The sequence below is a fragment of the Chiloscyllium plagiosum genome, unplaced genomic scaffold (assembly GCF_037043375.1).
Source record: "Chiloscyllium plagiosum isolate Xiang-an unplaced genomic scaffold, Cpla_swu_hap1 HiC_scaffold_43, whole genome shotgun sequence".
Taxonomy (NCBI): Eukaryota; Metazoa; Chordata; class Chondrichthyes; order Orectolobiformes; family Hemiscylliidae; genus Chiloscyllium; species Chiloscyllium plagiosum.
In genome coordinates this window covers 31,083,168-31,099,690 of record NW_028270181.1, presented here as the reverse complement: position 1 = coordinate 31,099,690, position 16,523 = coordinate 31,083,168, and the positions used below count along the sequence as shown (strand labels likewise).

The window sequence follows — 16,523 nt, the reverse complement described above, 5'->3', positions numbered from 1 at the left end:
TGAATTGATTATTTTTCAGCAGTCCTCTTTATCTTTTGGATTATTGAATCCCAGTTCTGAGTATAACATCGTTGTTCCACTACCCCAGTTTTGAAGTTGGGACAGGGCAAGATCGAAATTGAACAACAAAATCATTAATCCTGGATATCTTTGCGTTCTTGCCAGCCCCTCTGGGTTTACATCTGAGGCAGTTTGATTTAGTAGAGGGAACTTTATCTAAAAGGATGCTTATCACTGGATGTCTGAAATGGAATTTAGTGATATACTTCACATTAACAAAGGTAGAAATAATCCAAAAATGTTTGAGGGATAAAAATGTATCAAAAATCAGATAGATGGAATTGACAAATGCTTGAGACAAAATTATTTGGCTTGTCTATAAATTCCTGTGTTCATTCTTCTTCTTAGACCTTTCAACTTGCAGATTTTTATAGCTCAGAATCAGTGCAACCAATGCCCAAATCAATCTCTCTCAAAGATCTGGCCTAGTTTTCTTCTCAACCAATTTTCATACTTAACACTTCTGTGATTCTGATTTTACTTGCTACCTGCCATCCGATATCTACATAGGCTGTCCAGTTGAGGGTAATAACTCAGTGCCATTCTCCAGACTTTTCCCCGTACCCTTGCACATTGTTTCTTTTTAAATAATGTCCAATGTGCTCTTGAATGCCCCAGTTGAAGCTGCTTCCAACCACACCTCCAGGCAGTACACTTGTGTAAGAAAGATTTTTTCACGTTACGTTTGTTTTTTGTCACAAATCATTTTAAATCTGAGCCATTTTATTCTTGATCCTTTGAAAATGGAGAATGGTGTCTTCCTATCTCTCTCTCTCTCTCTCTCTCTTTGCCCCTATTAATGAGAACACTTTTTTTAACTACTGTCTTCACCGTGTCCTGCCATCTTCAGTGATCTGTCCACATATGCACCCAAGTTCCTCTGCTCCTCCAACCTCTTTAGAATTGCATCCCCTATTTAATGTTGTTTGTCCTTGTTCTTCCAGCCAAAAGGCATCATCTTTCACTTCTGCACTTCAAAGTTCTACTCTGCTTTACCCACAGTTTATAATACTTTTGAGTTTCATATCATCTGTAAACTCTGAAATTGTGCTCTGCAGACCAAGATCCAAATCACTAAAAAATATCAGGAAAAGCAAGAGTCTTGTTAACAACCTCTGGGAAACTCCAGTACAAACCTTCCTCAGCCTGAAAAATATCCACCAAACATTACTCTCTCTTTCCTATCAGTCAGCCAATTCTGTATTCATGTTGCAGCTGTCACATGTAAAGGTTTTTCCAATCTTGGTGCAGATTTCTGGGTGTGTAAAGTTTGCTTCATTCTGAGTTACTCAGGTGTTGGCATGAGTGTTTTATACATAAGAGAAGAAAGTGAGGACTGCAGATGCTGGAGATCAGAGCTGAAAATGTGTTGCTGGAAAAGCGCAGCAGGTCAGGCAGCTTCCAAGAAACTGGAGAATCAAGGTTTCAGGCATAAGATTAGATTATATTACAGTGTGGAAACAGGCCCTTCGGCCCAACAAGTCCACACCGACCCGCCGAAGCGAAACCCACCCATACCCCTACATTTACCCCTTACCTAACACTATGGGCAATTTAGTATGGCCAATTCACCTGACCCTGCACATCTTTGGACTGTGGGAGGAAACCGGAGCACCCGGAGGAAACCCACGCAGACACGGGGAGAACGTGCAAACTCCACACAGTCAGTCGCCTGAGGCAGGAATTGAACCCAGGTCTCAGGCGCTGTGAGGCAGCAGTGCTAACCACTGTGCCACCGTGCCGCCCTGAAGAAGGGCTTATGCCTGAAACTTCGATTCTCCTGCTCCTTGGATGCTGCCTGACCTGCTGCGCTTTTCCAGCAACACATTTTCAGCTCTGTTTTATACATAAACTGATTTTCAGATATTAATCATTCTCCATACCAACAAGCTTTGTTACATGTCCATTACAATATAAAATTATGCATGAGCTGTGATCTGTTCTTTTTCTCTCGAGCTAAGATAAAAAGCAAAACCAAAGTAAGAACTGAATTGATTAATATCCATATTGTTTTGCATTACAGTACCAGTATCATCTATGCTTTGAACAAATTATAAATTGTACACTGCTGAAATTTCTGTTTCCTGTGTTGTATATTAACACTTTTGCATACTAAAGCTGCCGCCCTGAATCTGGAGTTAATTATGGTTCTGTCTGGGGAATAATGTTATGCTGCTGTTTGTTCCTTACTATTTCTATGAAATACTACGCTACTCATCTCTCTCATTCATTTTTGCATGCAACTGCTCACTTCTGTACAGCCACAATTGAGGCAATTGAGACTGATGAAGGTACGCCCAGTGTGTCAGAAATAGAGATAAATGGCAGAATTCTGGGGATATGGGGTGAAAATGATGTAGATTTTGGGTAGATCTTAACTTGCACAACAGAAATTGAATTGGTCTCTCATTCACTTTTATTGTGAATAGAGAATTTTTTGAGGAATATTGTGTTTTTCCTTTTGTAAAGGTGAGTTAGGTTTAGTCGTCTCACTGTCTGCATTACCTTGTATGAGGTGATATTGTGGAAGTGAGTTGCTAGATGAATAATTTCTTTAACAACCTTGTCAATTTATATGGAGCATGTTTCATTAGTTTAAGTTCTGCATGTTAAGAGTGCAGTCTTTCCAGTGTTTGAAGTTACTGCATGAGAGTGCTAAAACAATTTGCATGTTTCTGTTAGATTCTTAAAGACAAATGCACCACCATCTTGATAGTAAGTGAGCTGAAGGATGATTTCCTATTCCAGCAATCTTATTTTTTTCCCCTTGGAATTAATTTGGATGATCTCATTGGTCTCTTTCCGATCTTTGCCTCAGAAATGCTCATTCCTACTTGTTTCAAAAGCAGATGGTTCAAGATTGTTCTAAGATGTTTACAAAAAAGTACAGATCATCCTCCTGCCCATGAACTGGTCCAGGGAGTGGCTGAGCTCAGGCACACCATGTATTGAATGATGTAATATTTATGGATTCATAAATCTGTAGCCTTCAAATGAGCTTTAGAAGGGGCAAGAGGAAAATAGTTCATGACTCCCAACGATGAGTGAAGAAGGATTCTAGAAATGGAGATAAAGAAGTTGACAAGAGTCACACCTTGAATGAAAAAGAACATACAATATGGTATGCTTTAGTGGTAAAGTAGAAGATTGAGGAACTTTTTAAAAACCAAAAGCTGAGGGACGAAATATAGAGGGTAAATCTGTAATAGGGATTGAATGTGCTTCTTTATAGAAAGGAAGAGAAGACAAAGTGAAGTTAGGCTCTTTAGAGAATGAGACTGGAGGAAAACAAAAGGTAGGCCAGTTAGCTTAACACGTGTTAGTGGGTAAAGATTTGAGCCTATTATAAAGAATGTAACAGAACATCAAGAAATGCATAGTATAGTCAAGCAGAGCCCTTGTGGCTTGCTTCATGCCTGACAAAGTTATTAGAAGTCTTTTGAAGATGGAGAAGACTGGATGAAAGGAGAACTAGTAGATGTAATCTATGTAAATTTCCAAAACACAGTGAAAAACATATCACAAGTTAGGCTACTTAACCTTACTCAGGTAAGAGCCAGTGGTGTTGGGAGTAGTCTGTTAGTATGGATAGAGAACTGGCTAATTAGAGTCATAGTGATATACAGCACGGAAACAGACCCTTTGGTCCAACCCACCCATGCCGCCCAGATATCCCAACCCAATCTAGTCCCACCTGCCAGCACCTGGCCCATATTCCTCTAAACCCTTCCTATTCATATACCCATCCAGATGCCTTTTAAATGTTACAATTGTACCAGCCTCCACCACTTCAGCTCATTCCATACACATACCATCCTCTGAGTGAAAATATTGCCCCTTAGGTCTCTTTTATATCTTTCCCCTCTCACCCTAAACCTATACCCTCTAGTACTGGACTCTCCTAATCTTGGGAAAAGACTTTGTCTATTTATCCTATCCATGCCCCTCATGATTTTATAAACCTCTATAAGGTCACCCCTTAGCCTCCAATGCTCCAGGAAAAACAGCCCCAGTCTATTTCGTGAGGGTCGGTGTGGACTGGTTGGGTCAAAGGGATGGTTTCCACACTGTAGGGAATCTTATCTAATGTATTCAACATCTCCCGAGAGCTCAAATTCTCCAACCCTGACAACATCCTTGTAAATCTTTTCTGAACCTTTTCAAGTTTCACAACCTCTTTTCGAGCAGAAAATGTTGTACACACATTTCCAACAGTGGCTTTACCAATGTCCTGTACAACCGCGACCTCCCAACTCCTGTACTCAGTACTCTGACCAGTAAAGCGAAGCATACCAAACGCCACCTTCACTATCCAATCTACCTGCGACTCTACTTTCAAGGAGCTATGAACCTGCACTCCAAGGTGTCTTTATTCAGCAGCACTCCTTAGGACCTTACCATTAAGTGTATAAGTCCTGCTAAGATTTGCTTTCCCACAGCACAGCACCTCGCATTTATCTAAGTTAAACTCTATCTGCCACTTCTCAGCCCATTGGCCCATGATCCCATTGTAATCTGAAGTAACCTTCTTCGCTGTCCACTACACCTCCAATTTTGGTGTCATCTGCAAACTTACTAACTATACCTTTTTATGCTCACATCCAAATCATTTATATAAATGATGAAAAGTAGAGGACCCAGCACTGATCCTTGTGGTACTTCACTGGTCACAGGTCTCCAGTCTGGAAAACAACCCTCCACCACCACCCTCTGTCTTCTAACTTTGAGCCAATTCTGTATCCAAATGGCGAGTTCTCCCTGTATTCCATGAGATCTAACCTTGCTAACCAGTCTCCCATAGGGAACCTTGTCAAATGCTTTACTGAAGTCCATATAGATCACATCCATTGCTCTGCCCTCATCAATCCTCTCTGTTACTTCAAAAAACTCAATCGAGTTTGTGAGATATGATTTCCCACTCATAAAGCTATGTTAACTATCCCTAATCAGTCCATGCCTTTCCAAATACATGAACATCCTGTCCCTCAGGATTCACTCCAACGACTTGCCCACCACTAACGTCGGGCTCAGTGGTCTATAATTCCCTGGCTTGTCTTTACCACCCTTCTTAAACAGAGGCACCGCGTTAGCCAACCTCCAGTCTTCCTGTGGAGGACCTGTGACTATCGATGATACAAATATCTCAGTAAGAGACCCAGCACTCACTTCCCTAGCTTCCCACAGAGTTTTAGGGTACACGTTTGGATATGGGGGCATTTTAGGATGGCAACCTGTAATAGTGTATTGCTGTAGAGATTGATGTTGGGGCCGCAATTCATTTTAATATATATAGTAATGACTTGGTTGAGGAAAGTGATTGTACAATCGCCATGTTTGCAGATGGCATAAAGATATGTGGGAGGGCAAGTGGTGAGGATGCAAAGGGATTTAGACAGGTTAAGTGAATGGTGAAAATATGCCAAAAGGAAAATGAGGTTATGCACATTGACAGGACGAATAGAGGAGCTGAATGCTAATTAGGGAAGGCTCCAGAAGTACACAACCGAGAAACCATATGGAATGTTGACTTTTATTTCAAAGGGAATAGAATAAAAATGTGGAAGCCTTTCTAAAGCTATGCAAAGCACTAGTCCGATCACAGCTGGAATACTGTGAACAGTTTTGGGCCCCTTATCTAAAGAAAAATTTATTCTGGCGGTCCAGAGAAGTTTTAGTGGGTTGACTCTAACCATGGAAGAAATGTCTTATAAGAAGCATTTGAGTAGGTTAGGCCTGTAGTCACTGGAGTTTGGAAGAATGAGCGATGACATTACTGAAGTATAAGATTTTTAGGGGATTGACAGGATAGTTGTTTCCCTTTATGTGAGAGTCTAGCATCAGAGGGCATAATCTCAGACTGGCAGGTCACCTATTTAAGACCGAAATGAGGAAGAATTTCTTTGGTTAGAGAATCTGTGACATCTTTTTTTACCAAGGCTGAGGTAGACTGATTTTTAAATCAGTTAGTAGATTGAGGATTTGGGGATTATGTAGGAAAATGGAGTTGAGTATCAAATTAGCCATTGAATGGCAGACTCAATGGGATGGAAGGTTTACTTCTGCTCCTGTGTCTTATGAGGCAGTTTCTGTTCATACTCATAAATTATGGTTGAATTTGTGCATTTTATGAATTCATTTGAAGATGTAGTTATTTAAATTGTGAATTCTTGAACAAATTAATCCATCAGAACTTGGCTCTTAGAAATTAGCCAAGAATTTCCAAATAAGCTTTCTGTGGTCTCCTTACTGAGAGCTGCAATGAAATAGGCCTTCAGCTTGCTTACAGTCTGTGAACAATAAGGTTGCTCCTTTGTCTTTATATATAATAGTGTTCACAACGCATCTGCCTGGTTGTGTAAGATTAATAGTGATTGACTTTAAACTGCAAATTTCATGCAGGCCCTCTGATTAAAGGGCTTGGTGTTGATATTTTCAGCTGTCTTCAAGTAAGTTAACAGCTAAGGTAACAGCACTGTATTCGAGATAGCTTATTTTCCTGTGACAAACTACTTTAAAATAGACTTTATAATCGTTAAATGTGGTATTGACTTAGATTTGACATGGAGATTGGTACATTAATCAAAAAGCAAAGTATCTTTCAAATTCTTATGGAGCAAATTCTTGTGTATTAGTCTATAAGCTCTGACACGTCCTTAAACAGCAGCCAAACAATAGTGGAGCCAGCCATTTCACATGATTGCATTGTAATTCTTTAAAAGTGTACTTTTAGCTCAAAAGTCATCTTTTGAGTAAAGTTATTGGAACTTAAACTCACCAACATAGTCGTCTTTAATTAAAATTATTTGCTGGAAGTGATGAGCTTACATTCCTCCCCCCCCCACCCCCCTCCTTCGTGAAGACTGATCTGGGTCTGATGTTGCAATAGGTTCCAGTCAGCAAAAAACGGTGGGGAGGCCTCCAGTTATTGGCATATATTTGGAAATTTGATCCCGAAGATTGGCTTGAATTCTGATTGCAAAAGCAAAAAAAAAAATTAATTAAAAGTGAACTTATTCATGCGCTTGATATTTTCTTCAAACTGTGAAAAAAGACAAAAACTGTACCAGATCCAGTAAAGAAGAATCCTGGTCACACTGGCCACAAGATGAATCAAACGTCAGTGTTTAGATGCTGGACTTTGTTGCTGTCTGTCAAATTTCTTATTTGATTTTCCGACTGTTTCGCTGTACCTAGCAGGACAGACGCAGATCACTACCCCAACATACAGGGAAATTCATCCCTTGTACGAACTGTAGCTTTTTCTGATTGTCCTCTGATAGTTTGCTTCGTAAGGATTTTGGTGCTCTGTACTTTCTTCAGGTATTCAGTCTCCTATTTCTGTCCTGTAAAATGGAGAACTGTCTGTCAACAGATTTATGTTGGTGAATGAGGGACAGAAATGTTTCACTGAATACACATTAAATTTTTAAAACGCCATTACCTCTGATATTGAGCTGACCATTTTTTTTGCTTATAAGAAATCTACTTTGTCCCATTTCCACCACTCATTCATTTATTCTGTATTTCATTAAGCAATCCGAGGATTCTCACCACAACACAAAATCTGTAGTTTTGAAGAAGCTAAAGGGCTGGACAGGATTAATGAGCGAATGCCTCCAAGGAAGGATGCTACCCAGCAAGATGGCATCAACTCTGTGAATGCGTCAAATACTAACGAGAACAATGGAACTGGCAACAGCAACATACAGTGACTGTCTCCCCTTATCATTCTCTCATTGCCTGAGATCTCCCTGAATCACAGCTTCTGAAATGGCTTCAGTTTCTTGGCCAAAGCGATCTATCCATATGTTTTTTTGAACGACTGAACAAATTTGGTGACTTTTAAATGATCAGTTACGGTAAAGCCATCCTGCTTTTGAGAGAACGGCCTGTGGTAGATGAAGATTCATGTGCATGCAGCATATACTCAAGACTTCTGGACCCTTGGAAAGGCATAACTGTTTTCACTAAATCACGTCTAGAATAGCATCTCACGCCCATCGACTTCAACACCTGTTAAGTTTACAATCTTTGTTGAATAGCTTTAGTTGATTCCAATCAAAATTTGAACAGAAACCCTAATTAATGCTGAAGAGCCACTATTTATTGCTGAACATTGTTTCATAATAATGTCTACTAAAGACAAGTTTTTAAATTGTAGAATGGTCTTAAAAAGTAATTCTGAGGCTGCAAAATTATGTATTTTAAATTTAGAAAATGCCAAAAATAAATCTATTGGATGGCAGGGCCTGGTAACATGCTGACCTCAGCTTTATTCCTTCTATCGGACGTTATTAAGCCTGTGCTACAATTGCTGCATTCTAGTTTGTAGAAATGTTTCTTGCTTTAAAAGAAACCAAAGCTATTTAACCCAGAAGGACACTGGCCCGTAGACCCCAGCTTTTGTTAAATTTACATTTCTGACCCCTTTTTAAGTTTTAACCTTATTTTGAATTACTAGCCCACACACAATGTTAATTGAAAGGTACTTTAAATTGGATTTTGTACATTGTGAAAAGACATTTGATTCATATCAAGTCTGTAAAGCTTAGCTGTGTAATTTGTGTATGCATGTTTTTTCATTTTGCAGATATTTAATATATTAGACCTATTATGTACAGGACAGCATCCTAGGGTTGCATAAATGTAATGGGTACCTTTTTAGTGCATTGTGAGTATTCGACTGGCTTATATTGCAGCAACCCCCAGGGTGGAAGAGCTTCAGGCGTTTTGACATGTTTCTGTTTATGCGATGCAAGCTATTGTCCAGTTTAAAACCAGGATCGTGGTGGCAGTGTCAAATCAAGGTTGCATGTGAATTTTTTTTTATAATATTGCTCTGTTCAAATACATTGTGTCAAAAAGTTAATGTTTTATTTGATTAATAACAATATTGATTGTCACAGTACTTGGCTGCATTTTAATGCATTTGCAACCGGATCCATTTCTCAATCTCTCGCCCACCAAACTTGAAACATCATGGGAAAGAAAAGTAATTGTCTCCCCTCTTTGTTTGCCATGAGCACATGTACATAAGTCTGTCTCAGCTGGAAGCTGTACACTTGCTCTGACATATTTAATATTTTCTAAGATGGTACACAATAAATGTTGTGTATGGGCCACGGCTTTTACCGGACAGTGTGGATTTATTCTTTCGCCCCTGTTGGAAATCATAAAATTCCTTCATCAGAAGCAAACAAGATGCTGCACAGTCCCTCAGAGTATATGGACTATTCAATCAGTCTCCTTGCTTGATTTGATTAGAATTCAATTACTTAAAATACCCTGGCCCCTTCATTGCATGCTAAGTGTTACAGATATATTCATTGTCTTGCATGAAATGTTTCCTGCCCAGTGGTGATTAGAAAGCAGATTTTCTCTTTTTTATTCCTTTCCTGGCTCCACTCAAATTAATCAGCTTTGCATTTGATGTTTGTTGTCTAATTACAATGAAGTTTTAAATTTTCTACTTACAATCTTATTTTTCATTTGAATTGACTTAAAGAAGTTTAATTTGAATTAACTTGATTGTTAAGAACTTGTGAACAAAAAGGGAAATAGTTTCTCTGAACATTCCACTTTCATTCAGTATCCTTCATGCTGTGCTGTGGATATTAGCTTTGGCCGACATTGAGAATATCACTGGATCTCCATCAAAACATTCTAACAAGAGAATCTCATGGTCTTACTTTGCAAAAGTAGCTAAGTGTCAACTTTGGTCCGGTTGATAACACACTTGCCACTGAGTCACCTCAAGAGTTCAAGTCCAGTTCTACATGCTTCAGTCTTAGTCTCATTTAACATTCTAATGCATACTGAAGATGCTACCTGAAAGATGGAGCATTAAATTGAAGTCCGTGTCCACCCAGTGAGGTGCATGTAAATATCTGTTGGCATTAATACTGAAGGAGGAAAATTCTCCCTGGTGACTGTGAATATTTATCCCACAGCCAAACGTAAAACCAGATTAGCTGGTATTTAGCAAGTCGTTGCTGCTGTGATCCTGCTGTGGCTGACATATTTGCTATATTAAAAGTGATTAAACATCAAATTGATGTTATTAGCTTATAAAATGCTTTGCAGAATCCTGAGGTCAGGGAAATAATATAAATGCAAATCTTTCCTTGTCTAAAGATCCCTCTTTTGGATTGATGCCGAGGTTTTGTTTTGGAAAAACAGGAGTTGGTCGAACATTCACAGTGCAGGATATGCTTGGAACCTGAAGAGGAAACTAAAAGATAAAGTCAGTCGATGATGAGGTGGATGACTTGCTTGGATTTATTTTTTAAAAACTGCAGATGCAGTCAGGCAGAAAAACTGGAGTTTTGTGTTTTGAGAAATAGGAAAATAGGAAGTACAACAAATCCAAAAGGTGACTTCTGATATTCGGTGATTTTTAACCTGCATTTCAATTCAGCATGGCTTCTGTCTTCACTGTTCTTCTTTCATTCCTCGTGTCTCTTTTTTTATAACCAGCCTGACCAATATTTGTGGCCTTCAGGTCTCTCTCGGCCTCACTCCTCTTAATACAATAATCCTTGCCTTTGTACCCATTCACTGTCATCCCTATCACAGAATCAGGACTTACATGACAGTCACCAGAGCACAGAGCAATTTCTAATGACAGCTGCCTTTGGGCTGTAGTGGTAACTTCCATTGACTGAGATGTGTGGATTCAGGGGCAAGTGAATTATTTATCAGCATCTTCATTGTTTGGAGACAACTCAAATGCTTCTGGAATATAGGTTACATAGTCTCGGCATTAAATTGCCTATCTATGCCAGCAACACAGAATAAATCTCTTACTCCTTCCAAGTTGCAATTGAAATTACAAACCCTGAAGGATTCTCTTCTGAAGTCTCCAGAAATTGAGAACACATCTCCTAGGTATTGGTGTCAGAAAACACCTATGGGAAAAACTATGGAGGTTTCAAACCTAATTGGAAGCTTCTTTGAACATTACCATTTATGATTAATGACCGTATTGGAGATGGGAATCAAAAGGTTATATCTCGACAGGGTGGTTAGTCAAACTGGGTAGAGCGTGCACAGCCCTTTAAACCTGCTGTGACACTCGGTGTGGCCAAGACAGGTTGTTCTGCTATAATGATTGTTTGGTTAGTGTGAATTCGCTGTAAGGCGATTGACAAATTGGGGGCACTGTTTCGAAAGCACGAACTTTTAAAACATATTGGCTGTAACACAATTATGTCACCAACACTTTAAGCGCTGTTTCTAAAGCACGATTTTTCTATAATGTGGGGTTGCACAAGAATGTAACCATCACGTTTTTGAACTGCCTGTATCCTTTGATTCCTGAGAGTTTTAAAAATGTTTTAAAACATCAACAACCTTCTGGGTAGAAACTTCTGAAACACCACAAATGAAGACATTTCTCCTCAAAAAACTGTCCAATTATAGAGTTGGCAGTGTTAAATTTAATTGTTTGTATGACCTGCCTGGGTTTTGATATTAAGGCAAGTATAAAGATGTTTTCAGTGGAGGAATTCCCTGTAGATTGCTATCCTTTAGACCCCTCTGTCTGTAGTAGCTTGAATTTCCCCATCTAACCAATTATAGAATTTGCAGCTCTTGAGATTATTGCTAGGAAGTCTCGCAGGTTTATGACTAATCTGACATGCTGAGCAGCTTCAATGTGTTGTGGCTTGATTTTGAACATATGCTTCCAGGCTTTGATAGGCAGCATTTCAATCTTCGAAAACACTTCTAGCCATGTGTTGTTGCTATAGTATATCACATTGAATTGTCTCACTACTATCTGGGGTAGAATTATGCATGGAATCTACCAAAACCAGATTTGTGCACCCACTGCCCAATTTGGCAGGGGTGAGGTAGTGTCATATTTAGCTGGAGAGGAGGTCAGAGAGGCATTAAGGGTTATGAAGGAGGCAGCTGTGGATGGATTTTGACTAGGTGGGGGGAGTGTTGTGCAGACTGCAGGAGTTTCCACATGTTTGGTGAAATTTCAGTCTTGAGTTCTCAATGTATTTCTGCCTAGGAGCAAGTCACTACTTTCAGAGGTGACTGGAAAGCACGTTTTTGATTGTTGTCTCTGAGCAGAGCATTTCTCAGCAGCTTTAAGGAATTGCTTTCCATTCCTACTCTTGTCTCAGGGGAGAAGAGCATGAGAACTCTGTCACTGTAATCACAGCCTTCAGGCATTCTGTTCAAATGTGATCCCCATCTCATAGCAGATGGAGCCAGAGAAGGATCAGAGTTCCTTCTCACTTCCTGCTGACATCAACAGCACTAGGTGGCAGGAATCCAAGATTGGGAACAATTTCTGAGCTTACAAAAAGCTGGAGGGAAGGTTGAGTGTATCTGTGTGAAGTACCAGACTCTCGTAAGACTCCTGGAAGGACAGTGAGATTCAGGGATGTTGCTACATGGATATAGTTGAGACGTTTGAGATGTAACAGGGTCTTGGCACAGCATAACCAATGCCTGGGTTTTGCGCCACTCTGCTTAGTGTCTGAAGGTTAATTACACCAGAAACGCTAAGCTGTTAGGAAGGGATCTTAACCTCTGAAGCACAAGATCAGGTGTCTATTATGTGGAGGAGGCATTTGAATCCTGGTCATTAACTACTAAGAAGCTGTTTGCCTTGCTCTAATGCAAAGGGAGTTGTTATTTAGTTAATGTTTTATGAAATGACCTGAAAAATTCCAAAGCTGCTGCACTCCTGCTATTCTTGGACTTTGAGTGTGCATCCCTAATTGTCCATGAGTGAGTCACTCAGCTATTTAAGGGGACAACTGAGAAAAAGCACATTGACATAAGTGTAGAGACTAATATAGGACACCAGGTATGGATAGCAGATGTCTTTCCTTAAAAAGGCGTTAGTGAACTAGGTGGGACTTCTCAAACCGTGACAACAACAACTACTATTGATATAAGCATTCAATTTCAGATTTTATTTATTGAATCTAAATTCAAATCGGCTACCAAAGTGGAATTTGACCCTTTTCCCCAGTGAGGCACCTTAATTCTGGTTTACTCGTCTACTACCGTCGAGTGCAATGAGTAATATTTTTCTCCTAAAGTAGTGTTTTAAGTCTAAGTCTAATTTCCTTGCAGTCTTCCTAAGGTAACTGCCATTTCTGCAGCACCTCAACTTTTAAATGTGATCATACTGCCTAGTATATCACAGCACAAGCTAATCTTATTCTAACCAATCAGAAGCCAGATTGCTGGTCCAAACTTAAGTTTCATCTGAAAAGCCAACCCCACATACTCTGTACAAACTAGACACCAAGTCCTGAACCTACCATATGTATCATTACTAGTTAGCCCTTTGAATGACTCATGTTATTCAGTAAACTAGAAGTCTGTATATTGCTAATCCACAAATATGGGAGAGGACTGGCCTTGGAAGTGACTCAGTCTTGCATTTTCATCCTTGCTCAAGAATCTGTGCTTCATTAAGTTGAAGACAATTTCTGCAGAGAACACATTCTTCAGAATGTGGAGACCAGAAAACATGCCACTAGGTCACAAAAACAAATTCACCAGAAATGATAATGACATAGGGTTAACCCTATCTGGAAACTTTAAATCGGTTCAGGCTCTTTTCTCTGTGAAAGACGAGGGGTGGCTTGATGAAGGTCTTTACCTCAGCAAACCCTCATTATAAACAGAAGCTGTTTCCCTTGTGTAGACCAGCACGAGGGGTAATATTATAAATATTACAGGACCAAGACTGATGCAATGAACATGTGTATTTGAGGGCAATCTAGATAACTGGTGTAGGGACCAATTTTTCCTCTGCACTGTACACAGACACACAAGACAAGAAAACTACACAGCTCAAGGTCACTTTTATTTCACTATTGGCAAAACATTTGACAATTTGAACCAGCATCAGATCAGGATGCACAAATTCTTGTACAGCTTTCTGCCATGAGCATTTTTAAGTAAGTGATTTCATTTTACTGACATTGAACTTTTTAAAAACATTTAAGAATATTGGCAACATAATTTTAAAGTAGAAAACTATAATCCAGCGTGAGCAATGATAAATCAGGATTACGGGTTACAGTGTGGCCCACCGTTCAAGGCTGGTTAGTGGTTGCAGTGATTCACAAGTCCATGGGGTAAAGCCAATGTTCCATACTCAAGTCATCCAGCCTTCATTTCATCAGATTCAAAATAATAACCCAGCCCTTACCAGGAGGGGTCACAAGAGAGCAACCGCAAGCTCCTGGGAGAAGTTACTAGGCCACAGCCTCCAATTTCCTCTTCTGTTCCCTGAGCACTAGTTTAGCAAATACTAGCATTTCTGCAAATCAATGGTCTTTACTACCCATTCCTGGATGAGAAGTGGGACAGATTCATGCAGTGTTGCTGTGGGAGGGGAGGTGATACGACGTGATGGAAAAGAGAGACTACTTCACGATAGGTCAAAAGCTTTCAAAATCAAGTGAAATAATAAGAAGCAGCAGCATACTTGAGTTCTGGAAGTCTACCAGTATCCAGACAGAAAACAAAATTACAAATTTAATGCTCAGACCCAGTAAGGGTGACACACACTAAATTCACAACCCACTGACCCTCATTGTAGAAGAGACACATTTACAATCAAAGTGCAGGAACAAGGATTATATTCTTTATTTTCTACTTTAGAAATATAAAATAGAATTGCATTCAGTATATAAGGCAAATATTGTATAAGTGAGAGCTATATTGTAGAGTAAATATATGTTACTAATATAGAATTTTTAAATACATTTTAGTGCAGATAACATGCCACCCTGCCACCAAGCTGAGAATAAAGCAGTGAAGTGCACAGGTTCATAGGGAGCAAGGCAATGAAGCTGGAGAAACACAGGAGTTCTGACAGCATCTGTAGAGAGAAAAACTTAACATTGTTTTTCTGTTCAGATCTTCAGTGCTGCAGCTGTTTTTATTTCAACAGATGAGCATCTCCAGTGGATTGCTTTCTGAATTCAGCCAAAGTTTGAGCTATATTGGGTGGAATGAAGGTCCTTTGAAGAGACCTCCGCAGCATATCTCCATCATTAGTATGCAAGTCTATAGCATTGTGTTGCAATCAACGTCATGTTTGGAGGGTGAACATATTTCATCCATTAACAATTTCAGGGAATACAACTGAATACAATCTTATGACAATTCAAATTACTAGACCCCACAGGATTAATGATACCACTGTTCAGAAATATTCCCAATTTTTAACAGTTTCTTATATTTGAAATTTCAGAGACAATATTTCTTCACATTAATCAAGTCAAAACCTTTCCACATGATGCACTGACTAGGTTGAGAAAACTCATGAGAGACGAGAGCACTGTTTGAGGTAGTATTGAAAACTCTAAGCTACTGTCCAGTAGCTGCAGTCCAGACATCCTCAGTAGAAGTGAGGGAAAGAAATTGTAGAATAGTAAAAACTGGCACGTGGGTGTACTGCAATTCAATAATGGGCCATGAGCAGATAAGGTGAAATAGGAAGCAAAATCAATTCATACTTTTGTTTCATTTTAAAAAAAAGAAAACAATCTTACCATTACAGCACAAACTATTACTTAGCACTTGTCACCAGAACATCCACTTTGGGTTAATAGTTAGTTAACAGTGTTAAACAGCACTGAAAGCTGTTTAACACTTAACTAACTATTAACCCACTGTTTGAAATCCCACATGGACTACCAGAAGCTTATTCCAAATGCCTGGATTTGTTCTCTCCATTATGGAAAGTGACTGTGAGCAGATTGTTCTCCTGTCAGGTGGGGTAGCTGATTGCGTCAGCCAAGTAGCTTCAGCAGGAAGAGTTTCCATCCAGCTACCTTTGGCTGGACAGGAAAGTCTAACATTAAAATGGCTTCGTGTGGGACATTATGTCATATCATCACTTAAGTAGACCAAATTTATCAAGTGAGAAATGATTCAAGAAGGAATGTTGTCTCTTTCTCCTTTCACTAATAATGAAGTCAAGATTGATGCAATTGTTAAGAGAAACTCTAAGTCACCCAGAAGCTATAATTTCAGAATTAGTTCCCAATAATTGACACCAGCAAACGTTTGTAGTCTCCGCTCGTGTCACTCTCCACCATCGAACGTAAAGTCTTCTGGTACTTCTCCCAAAACGCTTGCTTGATTTGAACAAGATCAATCTGTGGAGGACACATTCATAATCAAAATACAGTGAGATGGATTCATACTTTTTGCTTTCTATTTCAGAACTATAAAATAAAATTTAAATTTGTATTTGGTATAATAAATTATAGTTCAAGAAAGAAAGCTGTAGTAATGTTACTCAGACTCTTATGAAACAATTATACAACTGTAAGCAGTCAGAGCTGGTCTGCAGGTTGTGGAGAGCTGTATTCTGCTGATGGGGCACAAACTAAGACAGAATGAATAGCACTGTCATGGTGAGCTGAATAGCAGAGAGAAGAGGGCAGGGTAAAGGAGGCCATATTCAGCCA

At 39.4% G+C, this 16,523-nt stretch overlaps 2 protein-coding genes across 5 annotated transcripts in view; one reads left to right on the top strand and one right to left on the bottom strand.

The window, feature by feature from the left end:
• The window catches only part of LOC122541750 (serine/threonine-protein phosphatase 2B catalytic subunit beta isoform), a 121,492-nt gene extending 112,308 nt beyond the window's left edge, over positions 1 to 9,184 (top strand). For 2 of the 4 annotated variants that reach the window (XM_043678657.2, XM_087982397.1), the window contains exons 13-14: positions 2,322 to 2,351; positions 7,594 to 9,184. In XM_043678657.2, coding sequence (XP_043534592.1) covers positions 2,322 to 2,351; positions 7,594 to 7,772 — 209 coding nt within the window. In that variant the 3' untranslated portion in view covers positions 7,773 to 9,184. The remainder of the gene's footprint in view (positions 1 to 2,321; positions 2,352 to 7,593) is intronic. The other 2 variants (XR_015754249.1, XM_043678659.2) reach the window with 2 other exon arrangements.
• Positions 9,185 to 13,881: 4,697 nt separating this feature from the next.
• LOC122541749 (annexin A7-like) overlaps positions 13,882 to 16,523 on the bottom strand; it is a 73,216-nt gene continuing 70,574 nt past the window's right edge. The window contains exon 13 of the mRNA XM_087982483.1: positions 13,882 to 16,208. Coding sequence (XP_087838609.1) covers positions 16,086 to 16,208 — 123 coding nt within the window. The 3' untranslated portion in view covers positions 13,882 to 16,085. The remainder of the gene's footprint in view (positions 16,209 to 16,523) is intronic.